Raw genomic sequence first — 18,102 nt, forward strand, 5'->3', positions numbered from 1 at the left:
GGAAAGTTTATTGATATGGTTTCATATTCCAATTGTAATTAAGATTTAAGAAATCGCCATGTGTAATCGTTGGCATCATAGGAAAGAGTATCCACAACTATGGGACATGGCTGTGAGGAAGGCCATATTTTCTTCATATACTCATCAAAATATGACAGAACAAACTAAATGCAGAAATAAGTAGACAGAAATCTATTAAGCCAGACATTAAAGAGATTTGCCAATGTAGAATAATGCCATGATTATTTAAAAAAAATTTCATTTCAGTGAGAAAAACGTGCTGTTTATGCTAATATGTAGTAGATTTTTTCAAAATTAATATCTTAACATTTAACTTCTGAAATGGTAACCTTTGGCAGGGATGTGGTGCTATCTTAAGTGCTATCCTTTGCTGGTTTAAATGAGGTCCTGGCAGCCTGGCAGCCCAGGGTGTGGAGTCCTGGGTACAGGAACGAGTGTCCTGGACCATCTCTGTCCTCTCTGGCTCCTGTCCCCTGTGTCAGAGCTCCAATGAGGGGACCTGGAGCGCCCCGGCCTCAAATTACAGAAGTGCTTATGCCTCAAGTCCTGTCCTTAACACAAACATCCTCAGTCTTTTCTCAAAGGCCAGACACCCGAATGATCCCCGTTACGATTGTCTTAGAAGAATTTCTCCCTTGAAGGAGCACTTTTTGGGAACTCCTTCCGGATGGGCTCATTGATTCCTTAAGGCCAAGGATTCTAGGGTTTCTAGGCTTCCTCGGGGGTGAAACCAGGTCAAGAGACGAAGGCCCACCCAAGACAGGAAGGTGCAGGTGCAGACGGGGTCACCAACGCTGGGGCCTCACTCTGGCTCCCGATGCTCTAGTGGAGAAGGCGAGGAATATTATAGAGACATTTACAGAAACCAAATACTTTATTACTTGAGAAAGAAAAAGCCAAATTACAAAACTTTTATACTCAAGATTCATTCATTACCATGCCAAAGGCTTCTCGGGACTTGTTTCCATCACTTGAGGCTGAACCACAAGAAACTGCCACCTCTGCTGGTCAGAACCAGTCTGAAACTGGCCGTTGCTCTTAGCTCAACCTCATTTAAATCAGCCGATGGCTACACTTTCTTTTGGCAGCAAGATGTTCCCAGTCACGTCTGTTTATATTATAAACAGATGTTCCAGTGACAAACAGGTCCCACTTGAAAAAACATCCTGTGCGTAAATGTCCTGAAAACCATCTCTTCTGAGCATGTTGGCTGGGCCGCCACAGGCTGGCTTTGCTGGCCCCGGCTCGAGGCTCGCGGTCCCGTGATTTCATCAGCCTCACGTGATTTCACTCAGCCTCAGGGATCCACGGTCATGCTGCTAGGAAAGTCCCTCTGACTCTGAAGTCAACGTGGCTGGATCACTTGCAAAGGCCAGGACTACAGGGTGGACTATGTGTCCTCAAGTCTTGGCGGGAATCAAAACATTTTCCTCCAATGATCCACTCCAGTGCGTTCTTCTCTGTCTGCGGACCCTCTCTGTGCTTCTGGGTATTCCACGCCCAAGAAAATAATAAAGAAAGAGGAAATGATCTTGCTGAGGACACTGAGCAGAAAGGGAAAGCATACTATCCAGATGGTCCGAGGTACGGCAGGTGACCACCTTGGTGCAGCCATGCGTCACTGTATTCGAGGTTTACAGAAGCCCCTCCCGCCCACCCTGCCCTTCAGCTCTGCACAATATATGACAGAGAGCTGAGATAAAAATAAAGCTTTCGTACAAATTACATTTTTTTTTCCAGTGAATTACTTTTGTAGTAAAAATAGCTGCTACATAAATCCCTCCTGGTCTCTGAAAAGGACTCGCATATTTCCAAAAATAGTTTTCTTATTTTAATCACACAGAGTCACTCGGGGCACAGGAAGGAAAAGTTTGGCCAGGAGAGGTGAGCTGTCGGGAAAACACGGTTACACCAAAAAATAAAATACATTTGTGTATAAACGGCTTTAAGGCATGCACAGAAGTGGAAAACATATGCCATTTGTCAAGAAAAATACTGCTTTATAGCTTTTGCTTTACAATTCAAGGAAAAAGCAGAGAGGTCCATGTACCCCAGGATAATGACATTAAGTTTCTTATAAAAATCCAAGTGTACAAAGTCCTTGCCAAGACAGTCATCATGGCAAAACCAAAACAAAAAACCAACAATAAGAGGACAAAAACCAGGGATCACCCCTGAGACCTTGTTCCTGTAGGTCTATCAAATGAACATAATCCACACTCACAACGCCTCGGTCTGCCATGGGGGCAGAGAGCGTCTTTGTAAAATGCCGGACGCATGTGCTATTGAAAAAATGGAATAAAATATTGGATGTCTGCATTCTTATCTCAAATACAGTCATATAATTATTTTAAATTACAATATACAATTTCTGTTAAATAGAACTGTTAGAGGATTTTGATAACAATTATAAGATTACAATAATATACACAAACTGTCTTCTGAAATGGCGTGGTCCCTGGCTCCCTCCCTCCCAGCCCTCTCCAACAGAGAGGGTCTCTGCTCCGGTTGCAACAGGCCAAAACACCACTTAAATGTCCGTGTTTCCACACCCGCTTGCTCCCCGGGGGAATCCTGAACAGACTCCCTGCCACATGGCCATGCAGAGCCAGGGTGGCCCCTGCGCCTCCATCTCCACCACGTTCATTAAAGTCGCTCCTGCCCAGCTACGGGCCACTCGGCCACCAAGGGCACCCTGCTGAACAGGCAGGATCTGGGATCAAATAAGGCCACTGCTTCTCGGTGACCTTTCTGGACAGGGACAGGTTCAACCTTGCCTTTCCGGGTCTGGGGATCAGCTGGTCAGGCTGGGCTTCCCGCTCACAGTCCCAGGCCCGGGGTGGCTCAGGGTGGTGCCAGAGACCTCAGTCCTCTGTGTCCGGCTGGACGCCCAGGATGGCGTGCAGTTCCTCGGGCGTGAACCCCAGTAGGTTCTGGAGGTCACACACGAAGCGGTACACGTAGCGCTTGCCCGACGTCTTGTGGATGATGTTCTTGTCGTAATAGTAGCGTAGACCTCGGCTCAGCTTCTCGTAGTTCATCTTGGGCTTATTTTTCCTCTTCCCCCACCGGCGGGCCACCTTGGACGGACAGAGATGGAACAGAGTTACATTTGCCAACTCAGAAACAGTGACTAATGGCTCCCCGACTCTGATGCGGGCTCATCCGACAGAGTCTGCCAGCCACACAAGGCCCCAGGGGCTCGGTCGTCTTTTAATACATACGCAAGGGCCACTTGTCCCTCCTGGGCTGTTTCTCTGTACCTGGGTGAGTGAGGTCCCTGCCTCTGGCTTAGGTCTGTCTTAGCAAAACCTCCTGGGAGCTGAGGGCCCCCACCAGGAGGCCTGACACAGGGAAAGGCTGGGTCACCACCGCCCTGGGTTCTCTCTCTGAGCAGGACTCCAAGCCCAGTGACATATTCGTTCCCTGGTGCTGGTTTCCCCAGGGAACTGGGAGGTGACAGGCTCTACTCCACACTGCCAGAGGCGGAGGGCTCCTCGGTGCTGTCTGAACACATCTGCCTTCTGCAGCAGATGGTCCCAACCCCTAGGGAGGGGCAATCAGGAAGCTCGGTCCCCTCAATGGGCAAATGCGGGTCTCCTAAGGCATTTGGGGACAGGCTTTGTTTGTAGCTTCAGGCTTCTGACTGGACATCAGAGCAAGACCGGGAAGCAAGCCCAGTGGCCATGGACAGAGGCCCCCGAAGGTCACCTTGTGGGTTCATCATCAAAGCGACAGCTCCAGGGGAGCCTCAGTAGTCGGGAGGGGACCCGATGAGCCCTTTCTTGGGCTCAGGGGATGGAGAGGGGAACGTGGCGTGACGAATTAGGTTTAGAGCCTGGGGATTTCCCGGGCCCTGGCCATACCTCATCCGGGTCCGCAAGCTTGAACTCCCAGCCGTCCCCGGTCCAGCTGATGAAGGACTGGCAAGACTTGTCGGAAAGCAGCTCCAGGAGGAACTGCCACAGCTGGATGGGCCCACTTCCTGTGGGGAGAGGGAGGCGGCTCACAATCACAGCATCAGGACACCGTGGGGCAGGACGGCCAAGGGACACAGCTGGCCAGCTGGGCACTGGCATGCAGGCGGGACCCAGCGTGGTGGGGACAGTCTAAACACCTCAACGGGATGAGGCTGGACACCAAAGGGGGCTGTCCCTCCACACCTCCCACTGTTGGAGAAGAGGCTGCTCCGCCACACGCTCTTCCCTGGGTTTGCTTTGGGGAAGAAAGTTCAGGGCCACCACGTCTGGCATTCACGGTCCTCACCCTGCTGAGCTGCTCCCCTGGGACAAGCCTGAGGGCCTATTTCTAGAAACTCCCAGTGGGGCACTGTGGGGGCGGCGGAAGGGACACTTCCTCACAGAAAGGGCATGTCGCCCGTGAAGGTGGGGCCGCTGCTCAGGAGAGGGGTGCTCGGTGGCCTGGGGGTGATCCCCGTGGCCTCACGGCCGGCCTGCGAAGCCAACCTGGCACACAGCAACTCAGCCACCTTCCTTCTCAACTGCCGCTCAGAACCGACAGCCTGTGGGGCCCAAACCTCACGGGTCTGGTCTGAAGGTGCACTGGCAGGCCAGCGCCCCGTCCTGGTCACATGCAGCCGGGGAGGGGGGAAACCTAGACCTTCGGCTCTGAAGCCCACTCTCTCCCACCGAATAGTGATCCCCTTGAAGCACTAAGGACAGTGTTCTGGAGCCAGCGAGCCAAGCTGGGGCGCTGTGTGACCACCCAGAGCTGCCCACCTCTCTGCCCCATCTCAACAGTGGGTTCACACCACACCACGCGAGGCTACCCCCACCACAGACCCCGGGCCCAGTTCCCCACAGAGTGGCAGTCGACGTATGGGGACTAGCGTTACCACCCACATGGAGAACCAGCACCACGCCCTGCATTTCTCTACCAGGCCCTGCACCTCCAGATAGGGGAACTACCGCCGGCCCCCACCCTCCACATGGACTTCACATACGGGCTTTTCAGATGACAGAAAAAAACGGATGCCCATGTAGCCTCATTTTAATCTACTGAGTTCGTTTTTTTTTTTTTTTTTAAAGTAGCTCCATATGGTTAAAATAATATATACATATATACATATATGTACATATGTGTGTGTGTATATATACATTTTGTGTATGTATATATATATATATTTTTTTAAAGAACACACAAAGCAATGAAAACAAAAAAAACTTGGTATTTTCACTCCAGTATTGGATCATGTGTTTCTAAAGTGGCTTTAGTATTTGTTCTCTGCCTAGAATAGCCCTCACCCAAACCTGAAGACTAAGAGCCGATGGTCGTAGAGGCCAGGAAAGGTAAACAGCCCAGGTATCACTGGCGGCCGGTCCGGCCACTCCTCCGGGGCCAGTTTACATTCTTGGAGATCCTGCAGGAGGTGAGTCAGGGCCCAGGACTCAGCGCCTGTCCCCCTCCTCGCCTCCGCCTCCAGGTGGAGGGCGTGGTCACGATCCTCCCAGGGCGAGACCCAGGGGTGTCACCAGCCGGTGTGGACACAGCTGCCTTCACCTGGAGACACCCCGACCCCCTGGCACGTGGTGGGCAGGCCTGGATGGAGGTGGTGGGCAGGGACCAGGCTCACCTGTGAAGCCGGCCAGGACGGCGGCAGGTATGACCGGCTTGCCCTGCTCGGCCGGGTCGCTCCTCTCCTGGATGTAGTCCTTGAAGGACATGGTCGGCTTGCTGAGGCAGAGAGACTGGCTGCAGTCGTCCTCGAAGCTCTCGAAGGAAGGAACCCGCTGCACGTCCAGCAGGGAGGACTGGCTGCTCCAGGACCGCAGCAGTGAGTCCGAGCTCTCGAAGCTGTCCGCGCCAGTCTCGGGGGAGTCGTGGTCCTTGGGCTTCCCTGGCAGAGACAGCCCAGCACATGCTCTGAGTCCCCGGGGCATGGGAAGGGTCCAGGGCTACTGGGTCATTGCCACAGGTGGGTCTCGGGCACAACTGTGGCATCACCGCCAACCACCCCGACTGCAGCCACCCCTCCGCAGGTGCAGGGTCCTTCAGGGCCCCCCGAGTGCTCTCAGACTCAGAGGCCTACTCCTGAAGACAGGCACATCCATAAATCACCATGTATCCACAGGAGAATAAACCAAGTACAGCCTCAAAGACGGAACACTATACAGCACTGAAATGGAAAACTGGCTACAGGCCGGATGGCGCTCACACAAATCAGCAAGACAGACTCAAAGGAAAAAAGCGCTGTATGATTCCATCGAGGAAGAATGGCAAGAAGCAAGTCACAACGACACAACGTCAGACTGGTTTCCTCCTGTGGTGAGGATGCCGGGACTGAGGGGGTGAGAGGGAACTCCCTGGGGTGCCGGAAACACTCCTATTTCTATCTGAACAGCTGTTACAGGTGGACTTACAGGCACAGATTCCAAATGTGTACAACTGGGATCTGCACAATGTGTGTTACCTCTCCTTAAAAAGAAATCTGTCACATTTTACATCATTCCCATGAAATGCCCCACTGGATGGGGGATTTAGCTCAAGAGTGGGGACCGTCGGGCTCACTTTCAGGAGGCATAGCCCCCTCCAGCCTTGCATGTGAGCTCCCTCCCAGAGTTTCCAGCACATCAGAAGCGCTCTTGTCAGAAAGTCACCGAGCACAGGAGCGTCCTCTGACGTCCTTCTCCAATGGCTGAACCCAGGACACATTTATTAAGAAACCACATGGCTGTCTGAGTGCGGCTCCTCCCATCAACACTCGGCCAAGGACACTTCTGCTTACCAGAGCTGCCGGTGAGCAGATTCAAGTTGGAGCCTGGGAAGTCCTGACCCACAGGACAGTAGTTGACACTGACGGTGTTGAGCTGTGACTTGGGGAACATCTGGAAGTCCTGCTCGGAACTGAGCACGCCGGGAGCCACAGACGAGGGACACGTGCTGTCCAGGAGGCCGCCTTTGGGGTAATTCTGCGTCTGCACTGAGAATGGAGCCTGCTCCACACCGAAACCTGAGCGGAATGAAGGATGGCAGGGCTGTGAGAGTCAGATCACCCCAATGGCCATCCCTGGAGCAAATCCCATGTGGCACTGCACCCTCCAGCCTCCACGTGACCTCCCTCCCACTGAGCAGTGACCAGAGGTCCCTGCTTCAACTCCCAAGTGCTGAGCCACTTGAGGGCTGCATGGCTCGCCCTGTGCCCACCGTAGAGGAACAGCCAGCGACGTCAGCTCTCCTCTGTAAACTGCCTGGAACACCCTGACCCACAGGAGACGCTGCAAGCCACTTACATGACTTTAAACTTTCTAGTGGCTACATTAAACAAGAACCAGGGGCAGTTATTTTTCCACGTTAATTGACCTAACATATCAATTACCTTTTTAATACGTAATCAGTACGGTATGATCATCGGGGAGATTTTATGTTATCTCATACCAAGACTTATGAACTGGTGTGCATTATAGCCTCGTATATCTCAATGTGGGTCAGCCACATTTATATCACGCATAGCTCAACACACAGGTGTGGCCACCCCAGGGGGACAGTGCAGGTCCAGGATGCCCCATGGAGCTTCTATTAGGGCCTGTCTACCAGGAAGACCCAAGAGCAAGACCTGAAGACAGAATCAAGCAGACTGACCTAAGGTGTTGCTGTTAATCCAGTGAGGAACTGAATTGAGGTGTGAATTTTCTTCATACTGATCTTCTGTCTTTTCTTGGGTTTCTGAAAAATAGATGCAGGAGACATAAGATGGAAAATAGGTAAAAACCACAAGAAAAGTTACTTTCCGAACGCTGTTGCACGGGTGACCCAGAATGACCCAATGCATATGGCACCTCCTGCTCCATCCCATCACATCCCGTGTCTTTATGTGAACTTTGTGTGACAGAGACAGCAATACATTTTCCTAAGAATGTCAGTAAGTTTTCCAAAATTAATGATGCCATTGGCAAAGTCCAACTTGATGGCAAAGCTGGAAAGACCTGAAATGTCTTTACTTCCAGGCTCAGGAAACACCTAAACCCTTTGGGAAAAACCGTCCGTGAGGGGCAGGGAGTGCTGAGGATTAACGAGATGGCTATGGCTCCTGCCTGTGAGGCTCAGGCCCACAGCGACCAGACCTGGAGGTGTGGCCAGGGCACGGCAGGCCCAGTGCAGGGGGCCAGGTGCACCGAGAACTTGAAAGGGTCTACACTCTGCCACACACCTGTCCCACAACACACAGGCTCACACGCCCGAGTGACAGCAAAACAGGTCCAACTTGCCAAATAAACAGGGGATCTTTTAAAATAAGATTCCCTGGCCCCAAGACGTCGTAACTAGGAAGAGGTGGCAGGTGAACCCCAGGCTTTCTGAGGTTCTGAGTCTACAGCAGATGTTGAAATTTGATATGTTTAAAATCCATTTAAGTGAAGAATATTTCCCCAAACTCAACACACACACTTTTTTTCTTATCATTTTTAACTTAAACAACCCTTATGATTTTTGTTTTTCTTTTTAAACACTGCATTTTACACATTGCTGTTGCTGGTAAGTTCTGAATTGTGACTGTCTCTGTATTGGTGAGGTCTCTGGTGATCAGTGGTCAGCTTCTGTGCATTATAGCCTCGTATATCTATACCATCCGTGTATAGGTATGAATCAACCACTTGCTTGTTTAAACACATAACACTCCTCCTCCTAAGAAAGTCCTCTGCTGGATTTCCTTTGGATTTAGGGAATTTACTGGGTGATTCACAGAGCTCATCTCCATGAAGGCTCCCTGGTCTTCAGAGTCGGGGAACCCTTGATGGCGCACCGCCCGTCCACGCAGGCTGCCATGATGGTGGCGTCCAGCACAGCAGCGCTCCCTGACTAAGGCTGCTGCCTGTGGCGTCATCCCCGCTGTATGCCACACACCTCCCCAAGTGGCACGAAGACCTCTGGTCACCTCCCTTAGGGGGTGCCGAGGCAGTGCCCTCTGTGTCATCTGAAACGGGACCCTCAGGTGGAAGAGCACCTGCTGCTCCCAAGCCTCCCCTCCCTGCACAAGGCCATCGGGTCACCGGGGGTACCTTTGATCATCTGCTCCAGATGCTCCCAGAGAATGTCGCCCACAAAGTCAGGGGCCAGCTCCAGGAAACGCTCCTTGCCAAGGTTGCACAGCACCTGGCCGTTCATGCCGAACCTCTGCAGGTTCACGTTCACCAGGCTGAACTCGCTGGTGGCCCACAGGAGCCACTGGCACACCTGCCGCTCGCTCCACAGCCAGGGGTCTGCGAGGAGGGAAGACGTGATGAGGACTCCGGGGACAGAGAGCGGGAAGGGGGGGACTAGGCGACCCTGATGTGTTCTTGCAGACCCACCCAACCCAGGAGATGAGCAAGGCTCTGCCCTGAAAGTCAGCCTGATGGGGGGCCCGGGTGTGCAGCAGACCCTGCAGGAAACACCGGTTCCGGGAACTGCATCGCTGCCTCTTCTAACACCCCTAAACCCGGGGTCGAAATGGAGCACCCGCCGTGCCCCTGGCCCTGGACGCCCGGGTTGGCGCTCGGACACACAGCACTTACTCTTTGGAATGCCAAGACGCCGACGCTCCTTCTGGAAGCCACTGAAGGTGGCTGTTAGGGCCTGACTCATCACCGCCTTGCTGCAGGGCGTCAGCAGAGGCAGCTCGCAGCAGCTGGCCGAGTCTAGACGAAAGCAGGGCAGGTGAGGGCCTGGGGCGACACCAGGGGGGACTGACACAGGGACCCAACTTCAGGAAAGAGCAACTCTGATCCAAAACCTGGACACTATTCCTTAAATGAATGTAATCCTGGGCTGGGGAGGCAGCTCAGTGGGAAAGTGCTCGCCTAGCACACAAGGGGCCCGGGGAACAACAACAACAAAAGTAAAATAGGAACAAAAAATCTCAACGGAAGTTGAGAAATCATTATATGTCTCAGGACTACACTCACACACACACACACACAAAAAGTCTAAAATAAAATTTATCCTATTTTGCAAAGCTTTACATGAATAGATGGAATATCATTTAAATTTTTAGAAAAAGGTGAAATGGTATGGTTTTTGGTCAAAAGGCATAAGGGATTTTAAATGCACAGTTGAGAAGTTATGTCCATTAAACCAAGCAGCAGGCAGGAGGCCCGGCATGATCAGGCAGACCTTAGCACCACAAAGGGGGCCAGTCTTCAATTTTAATTGAAAAACAATCTTCTCTAGATGCTTGCAGAAGTTTCAAGAATGATAAATGATAGTCACATGATGTTATGCTAATGCAAGCATACGCTTTCAATTAATTGCCTGGGCTGAATCTTCTAGCACTTTCCTCACATGAGGAAGCAGGGGCTGGCCAGCTTGCAGCCGGTCCCTCCATCATCTGCCATGCTAGTCCTTTAAGAAGAGTAAGCAATGACACCAGAGAACTGCAGAAGAAAGGAATCCGATGGGAACAGATCAACAATAATTTGTTGTCCTGAAAACAGAGCGGCAGTGGGGGTGGGAGTTGGAAATTTAACTAATAATGTGAGCCCAGGCTTAAAAGCCGGTGAATTTCAATGTCTGTTTTCTGAGCGGACCCAGGAAGTGCTTGCTGGGGCTGGAATCACAGAGCTCCCCTGCAGTTTCCTGACAGAAGCTCAGGGGGTGAGCCCTCTGGTGGGATTCTCCAGATTTAGGTCTCAGGGGGAGAGCACCTGTACCCAGTACTGGAGGAAAAAAGGAACCCACCTTCTCCCAGTTCTGGTCTTCTACCAGGGTTTTCACACCCAAGTTCAACATAGGAACACTCACTGCTTCTGAACCATCACCCTCTCCATCAACTGAACCACTTAGGGAAATTATGCACCGTTTGTCTCAAGTCTAAGGATGAAATTACCATGAGAAATAGAATCCAAGCCTGTGGGCACTTCTTGGAGTGTTTGCTCTTCATTTAGAGAGGGGAAAACCGCAAATAGGGACCCATCAAAGGTGTCGAAGGCTGGCTGGCGCTGCAGAAACAGATGCAAAAGCAAATGGAAATACAAGAGGAACTTATTTAATTACCCACTTTAAAAGTGGTCCACGGGTGATCTTACTGATGGACCCTGATTAAACCAGCAATTATAAAGCAACACACACAATTAACCACTCAGTACTCAGACTTCCTAGGTCAGAGTGACCCAGTGATTCCATTTTATTCTGGATTATTTAATTAACCTCACAGAATCAGAATGACCAGGAGGTTATTTTCTTGGTCTAATCAATGTAAATTAAGAAATTAAAAAAAAAATCTAACCATCACATTTTATCTCTGTAATAAAGATATCTTTGGAATATCTTTGGAAGCATTCACTTGAAATGTTTCTCATGAGACAATTTAAATGGAAATAGAGAAGTTGGTCCTCCTCTGGTTTCAACAGTTCAGAAAATAATAACATGTGAAAAAGATTCCTTAAGGTTTCATTTTAGAAAAGGTGAAGTGTATTATTAAAAAGAACCACTCACACACCTGTAAGTGGAAGGGTTTCCAAAGGAAATGAGTTTGAAGTTCAACCACCTGCACTTTAGGGGAGAGAGATGCGTCGGGACAGAAAACTCAGTGTGTGTGGAGTGCTGATCTAGCACCTCCAGCACCTTGCGAACACAGTCTTTAATGGAAGACACATTTCTAAGTAATAGATAATGTCTTCATTGTCATTGCCTAACTTGTTGGGGGAAACGTGAAGAAAAGTTCTATTTTTCCAACATATTCTGGAAATTCCATGTTATGTGTAACACAATGACCCATCTGTTGAGTCATCAATAAAAAAATGTGTAACACATTTACAAATAAAATCAGTTGTGCGCTTTTTTTTTCCAGAATGCAGAACAATGAATGACGCATTGCAAAAGCAGGCAGGCAGAAGTTGGAAGCCCAGCCTCCTAAAACCCCAAGCCCTAAGAGGTGACGTCTTGACTGCCTGTGACCTGGGAGGAGAAACTCACCAAGCAAGGGCAAAATACTCATCTGCAGTCATAAACGACTTCACAGCAGAGCTAATTTTGGTGAAATGTCCCATAGAGATTAAAAATTCCCACTAGCATTACCCAAGCCGCTAACAAGTGCTTTTCCGGACTGTAAGTTCTTGTTTTAAAATCAGGAAGCCAAAGAACAAATCAAATCCGCATTTTGTATTTCAACACACAAATTTCAGCAATGACTATTTCTTTTCCGAATCCAGAGACCTCAGATGCATCATCAGATTCTTTTAATTCATAGAAGGATTTCCTTAAGGGTGTTGGTTGCAACTCAATAACCATAATCTCTACACCACTTCTGCCAGAATTAAAACATCGCACCAAACACACATGAAAACTCACTGAAATTTTTTGTTCTTCGTAATGACATGAATACTGTGCCGGCTTCTAGCTTTTGGTACTGTATCACGCAAATAACCTCACTAGTGATTTACAAAGGAAAATACAACATACCAGGGATAACGTCATCATCTTGCCAGACACGGCTTTCAGGAGGCCAACCTTAAAATCAGTGCTTCTGAAACATGCTTACTATACAAAAACAACCACACCTTGTCACTTACATTTGGAGAAAGCAAATGGGAAGTTACCATTTTGGGCTACGAAACATTCTCCAAAAGGTATCATGATAGAAGAGACATGAAGCATGTTTCTGCAGCGGAGAAGTCTCTTTCATCTTTTTTTTCTTTTTTTGGAGGTGGGGGGTAGTGGGGATTGAACTCAGGGGAATTTAACCACTGAGCCACATCCCCTACTTTGTATTTAGGGTCTCACTGAGTTGCTTAACGCCTCATCTTTGCTGAGGCTGGCTTTGAACTTGCCTCAGACTCCCAGCAGCTGGGATTACAGGCATGTGCCACCCAGGCTCTTTCATCTTTAATCTGTTTTCCAGTTTACATAAACAGGCCTGTTTCTCTGCACCAGTGACAACAGGCTCCCTGCGACCTCTGGGGGTGTCACCCCTTCTGATGGAAACAGCCACAGCTAATTCTTCTTACCCCTTTCACAGCAGCTCATAAACAGGCTTTTCACCACCCGAGGAAACCCCCCAGTAGATAAAAAGGCAGGACAGGAAGCTCCTCCAACTGTCAGACTGAGAATCACAGGACCTTTTCACATGGAAGGAGCCAGGTCCACTACAAAGGCCTCACTACCCATCTTCTGGGACAAGGCCAACATTTTTTCTCCTAGAGATGGAGGTTTCCGCTTTGTAAAATATTATAATGAAGACTCACTCACCTTGAGTGTCCCTCGAAAACTGTTAGCCACCGGGGCCACCTGGTCCATATTCTTGATTCCAAAATCATTCATCTTGAAAAAGAAAAGGAAATGAAGAGTTAAAGGGGCAACACATGAAGCAGGTTTCCAGGAAGTCCTGGTTGATTCTACAGTGACAGGTAGTTCACACCTGGATTCTTATTTACAAGGCTTTCCTCCCAAGGGTCTCAACAGGAAAGCGTTTTCTCCAGTCAGGTATTTAAATAATAATGCTGACTCCCTACTGAATTCCCTTACAAATGGTTCTCCAGATTAAGCACCTTTTTGGATGGCTGGCACCTTCATGCTGGAAGGCAGCACTTTCATGCTTTTCAATGACATGGGGGGGGGGGGCTGGCAGGGCAGTGGGTCACTTCCTGCCTGCGGGGGCATAGTCCCCTCAACCCAGGCAGCTGCAGGAGGGTTGGTGGCCTCATCAAATAAGCTCCCATGGGATCCAGATCTGGAAAAGCAGCCCTAGAAGGAGTCTCAGAAAATTCCCCTTCCTCCCTTCTGCTCTCCAAGATGCCAGGAAGCACAGGCCCAGAAGAGGGGTAAAAGGGAGAGGGTGAGATGAAACCCTTGCTGCCCCAGGATCTTCCTGCTCTGAATACAGAGATTAAACGATTTCTGCAATTTCCACAGTGGGAGTAACCCCAAATAGGGATCAGCCTCACTGGCTCTGATAAGGTGGGCTTACAAGAGATCTGTGCTGACCAATATGGTCAGCACAGATTCAAAGATTTAGGAGAAAAAAGAAAAATGCCTCAATAATTCATACATTTACTGCATGCTTATAGAATATTTTGAATCTATTAGGCAATTGAAATGTAATGCAATCAATGTCATCGGTTGTACTACTTCTAACACGGCAAATAAGGCCACTGAAGGCCATCCCCCACCCTCCCTGCCTCATGGCTACAGTATTGAAGGCCTTCAACCAGCTCCACGGGCACCCCTAATTACCACCCAGGTCTCCTGTGGGTGCTCCCACCTGTTGCAACCGAGAACTTGAACTAAAATACCGTGCTACTGAGAGAACTTACTGGAGGCAGCAACAGCACATTCTCATGGAATTATGTGGGTTTAAGCTTTCTCGTTCTCGCTTTATGGTCAACATTAGGGCTAAAGCAGATGTCTCAACAATGCCGACAGCCAACGCACGCGCACACACACATGTGCACACATCTCGGCTAAAAAGATAACAGAGGCCGCGAGAAGCGCTGGGGAGGGCTGTTAAGGCTGAAGGAAAGAGGTAAGATCGCAGTAGCCTGCAGAGGCCGAGGAGCGCTGCAATGAGCAAGAAGCCCCGTGGGAGCATGGGGAGGGGACCGGCTCAAAAGTGGCCACCCTTGTTGGAGTCTCCACTTGGTGCATGGTGTCAGCAACATTCACTCAGAAGTCAACATTTGCTACTAATGATGGTGGCCATGACGGAACCCACAGTCACCAAGGGATAAGCCCTATGCCGGACAACCCTGTGTCCCCAGTCCTTGAGTCTCTGCATTTCGAGGCAGATGCTCTACCTCCTTCAAGAGAGGCCACTGAGGCCCAGCAACATGAGTCACTGGCCTGGGGCCACACAGCTACTATGGAGGCCTGTAAGGGGCAAGAGTGGGGATCAGAATTCCAGTCGAGGGTGGTCTAAAACCCTGGAATAAGAATGACTATATCTGACAGAGTATACAAATATTATTAGACTAGGCCCTTTTCACTACCCTGGGCCCCGGGAAATGCTCTCTAACTTACAACTCTAGGTCTCTAGGTCAGTCAAAGAAACCAGTACACCTGGGCGTGTTCAATCACCCCTCCAGAGCCCCCGACGGCACTTTCTTGTCATGATTTCATCTACAGACACCTGCTGACTTAACTCTGTGTGTCTAGCTTCTGAGATGGACGGAGAATGGATGTGGAGGGCCACCGAAGAGCTCTGCCAGCGTTTGTGTACGAATACCAGGAGAAAAGGCAGCCAGCCTACCACTCCCACATAGAGAGCGTGATTACCATCTGCAGAATAGGGTTCTTTTGTTGTCCAGCTTTTAATGAGTTTTGTTAAAAAACCATGAAGACTTAAAGTGCTCTACTAAATGGTTTCAGGCAGACACACAACTCATCAAATGTAAGTTCACTTATTCTACTCAACCTGCTTGTTAACTCAGCAGGCAGGCCAAGGGGCAACATATACATCAATTTCAAGTTTACATCTTTTTGGGTGCTGTCACTGGCTGCTGCTTCTGAACCAAAAGAAAAATGGGGGTGGGGGAAGAAAGATGGCAGCAGGCTCAGGACTGAAAATGGTTAAATTGTAAAACAAGGAGAATTTGCCTGACAACAGTATCCTTATTGGAACAAGTAGTCACTTATGTAAGATTAGAGGACAGGTTTGTATGTAGGTATATTTGGGGGTGGGGGGAGAACCCTGTGACACTTCTGCTTCTGGCTTTACAAGCCATCAGTTTAGAGAGAGGAATGACTAATCCCAGAAATGAGGGTTTGACTATTTGCCTGCGGGACGCACGGTGTTCACATTTACTGTACTGAGATATTACTCAGAATTTTAATAAAGCTTAACGTGGAGATTGATCTCCGCGATTGGCGGTGGTGTGGGCAGGCGGATAACGCAGAGGCGCTTCCACTGTAGGGAACAAACATAATCGCTTACTGGTGAATTAAAATAAATTACTCCTATCTCCAAAGAGGACTGCTCACTTCTTCACTTTCTAAATAAGTAGCGAGTCAACTACTATTTTAGGCCACCCTGAAACTGAATACAGGCTAATATACCTCCTGCGCTTAAACGAATCTAAAAAACAAGAAATAAAACCACAACCCAAACACACAAGCGAACGCCTTTACCCCTCCATCCAACGCTCCAAGGCCAAGGAAATAAAGGCGGCCCCGCGCCTGCACACCCCGCCTCGAGAGTGCCCTGTGCTGGCCTCCTAGGGCGCGGGCCCTGGCGGCCCGGACCTGGTGGAGCAGGTGACTCGTTCCAGGGCAGCCGCAGCCGCCCAGGTGTTTCGGGCGCCCCAGATCCTCGGGGAACGACGCCCCTCCGGCCGATCACCCCAAACCCGGGTCCGCCTCGGGCGCGCCCTCCGGTCCCCAACACCCTCGGCCGAAGCCAGGGCGCGTATTGGGCAGGAACCCCTGTCAGGCCCGCGTCTCCTTCCAAACACAAAAGCCAGGGGACCGGCTCGGAGACCTCGGGCAGGGCAGCCCCTCTGCGTGGCCGGGCCCCACCACCCCCAGCCACTCGGCCACCGGAAAACAAGCGCGAGTGGAACTCGCACGAGCGACCCTCGATCGCTCCGGACAGCCGCCACCCCCGCCCGCGGCACCCGGGACCTGGCCCTCGGTGCCCGTCCCTGCCCAGCGTGGTGTCCCTCTCCGGCCGCTCTTACCGTGCTGCTGCGGCAGGGCCGGCCGGGCGGCGGCTGTGGCCGGATGGACTGCCGGTGCGCGCCGGGCAGACGAGGCCAGGCGAGGCGAGGCGGGCGCGGGCCGGGCCGGGGGCGACGGGCGGGCGGAGGGGCGCAGGCTCGGCTGGGGCCACTCCGCGCTCGGCGCCGCGGTGGAGGAAGTAAGCGGCCCGGCCCCCTCGCGGCGCGCTCTTCAGGCGCGGGGGGAGGGCAGGGGAGGGGACAGGGGGCGGGGAGGACGACGAGCGCGAGGGGAGGAGGCTGGAGGCTGCGGGGGAGGAGGAGAGAGGCGGCGAGCGTGCCGGCAGGGGCCGCGGAGGGAGGCCGCGGAGGGCGGCTCCTTCCGGCCGGACTCCCCGCCCGCTGTCACTAGGCTGGTCTCTCGCCTGCCGGCCCGGGGCTCGGGGACCGGGGGTCTCGGCCCGAGCGGGCGGCCGTGCGCCCTGGTAGGTCAGGCGAGGAGTGTCGCGGCGGGCCAGTCCCTAGCGCTGACGCCCACGTGCCTTTCGGATTCCGCAGGAACCTGGCGCTGGCGCTGGTGGCGCGATGGCATCGGGGCTTGGGTAGTAAGGCCTCTGCACCGGAGCTGGCCCATCTGAACCTCCGAATGGACTTTGACTTCTGGCCAGTCCATCAGGAAAGGACTAAATAAGGTTATAAATGTGGAGCTGGGCCCTTGGCCGGGGCCCGGGATGTAATGCTGCTACCAGGGAGCCCCTTCCTATGGCCTCCGTGTGAGTGGCGCCCCCTAGAGCTGAGCTGGGCCTTGACCGAGCTTTTCTCTGGGCCCAGGGCTCTAGTGCATCAACCTTTAATCCTTCTAATTCTCCAAGGCATGCTCGCTCCTTCCCACTTTTCACAGGAGCCAACTGAACCTTACAGTAAAAACCTGCCAGATCATCTAAGTGGGAAGTTCACAAGTGGACCCCGAGTGCATCTGCCTCCCAGACCCATGGTCAAAACCACCAGCCATACCGTGGTCTCCATTTTTACCATAAGGCGCTTGAGTCCATAACTAGAAACCTGTGCATTTCCTATTTAGGCTCAGGTCAGACGCTCAGTATTTAGCAGGACGTTCAGATTTCCAAGATGCATGTGAAACAGAAACACGCAGCTTACGCAAGACCTTGAAGGACCACCATACTGGGAAGGGCGAGGAAGCACGCAGCTTCTCCAGTACTCAATACAACCGGGTTTCCATGGCAACTCTGGATAGGGGTTATCCCCTAATTGAGGTACTGTTGTGTTTCTCCAGGTGAAGGTCTCCAGATATTCCAGTTGCATGGATGGAGGCAGCATCTGCCCTTCTGGAACAGCCAGGACTGAGGGAACCGAGACTTCTTGGAGATTGGGTGGACTCTGATGGCTTCTCAGCAGATATTCAGGCTGAATCAGAGAACACAGAGAGGTCAAGAAGGAGCTCCACAAATGGAATGCAGATCCATAGTGTGTTGCCATGGAG

At 51.3% G+C, this 18,102-nt stretch overlaps 1 protein-coding gene across 1 annotated transcript; it reads right to left on the reverse strand.

The window, feature by feature from the left end:
- Window positions 1-876: 876 nt before the first annotated feature.
- On the reverse strand, window positions 877-16,796 carry Ets2 (ETS proto-oncogene 2, transcription factor). Its single transcript, XM_027929105.2, has 10 exons — window positions 16,623-16,796; window positions 13,201-13,272; window positions 10,841-10,952; window positions 9,531-9,653; window positions 9,036-9,236; window positions 7,621-7,704; window positions 6,767-6,991; window positions 5,615-5,878; window positions 3,888-4,006; window positions 877-3,101 (listed from the first exon to the last, which is right to left on the reverse strand). The coding sequence occupies exons 2-10, from the start codon at window positions 13,270-13,272 to the stop codon at window positions 2,886-2,888; spliced, it is 1,416 nt and encodes a 471-aa protein (XP_027784906.2). The 5' UTR covers window positions 16,623-16,796; the 3' UTR covers window positions 877-2,885.
- Window positions 16,797-18,102: the final 1,306 nt, after the last annotated feature.

Source organism: Marmota flaviventris, chromosome 8, assembly GCF_047511675.1.
Source record: "Marmota flaviventris isolate mMarFla1 chromosome 8, mMarFla1.hap1, whole genome shotgun sequence".
In the NCBI taxonomy this organism is placed as follows: Eukaryota; Metazoa; Chordata; class Mammalia; order Rodentia; family Sciuridae; genus Marmota; species Marmota flaviventris.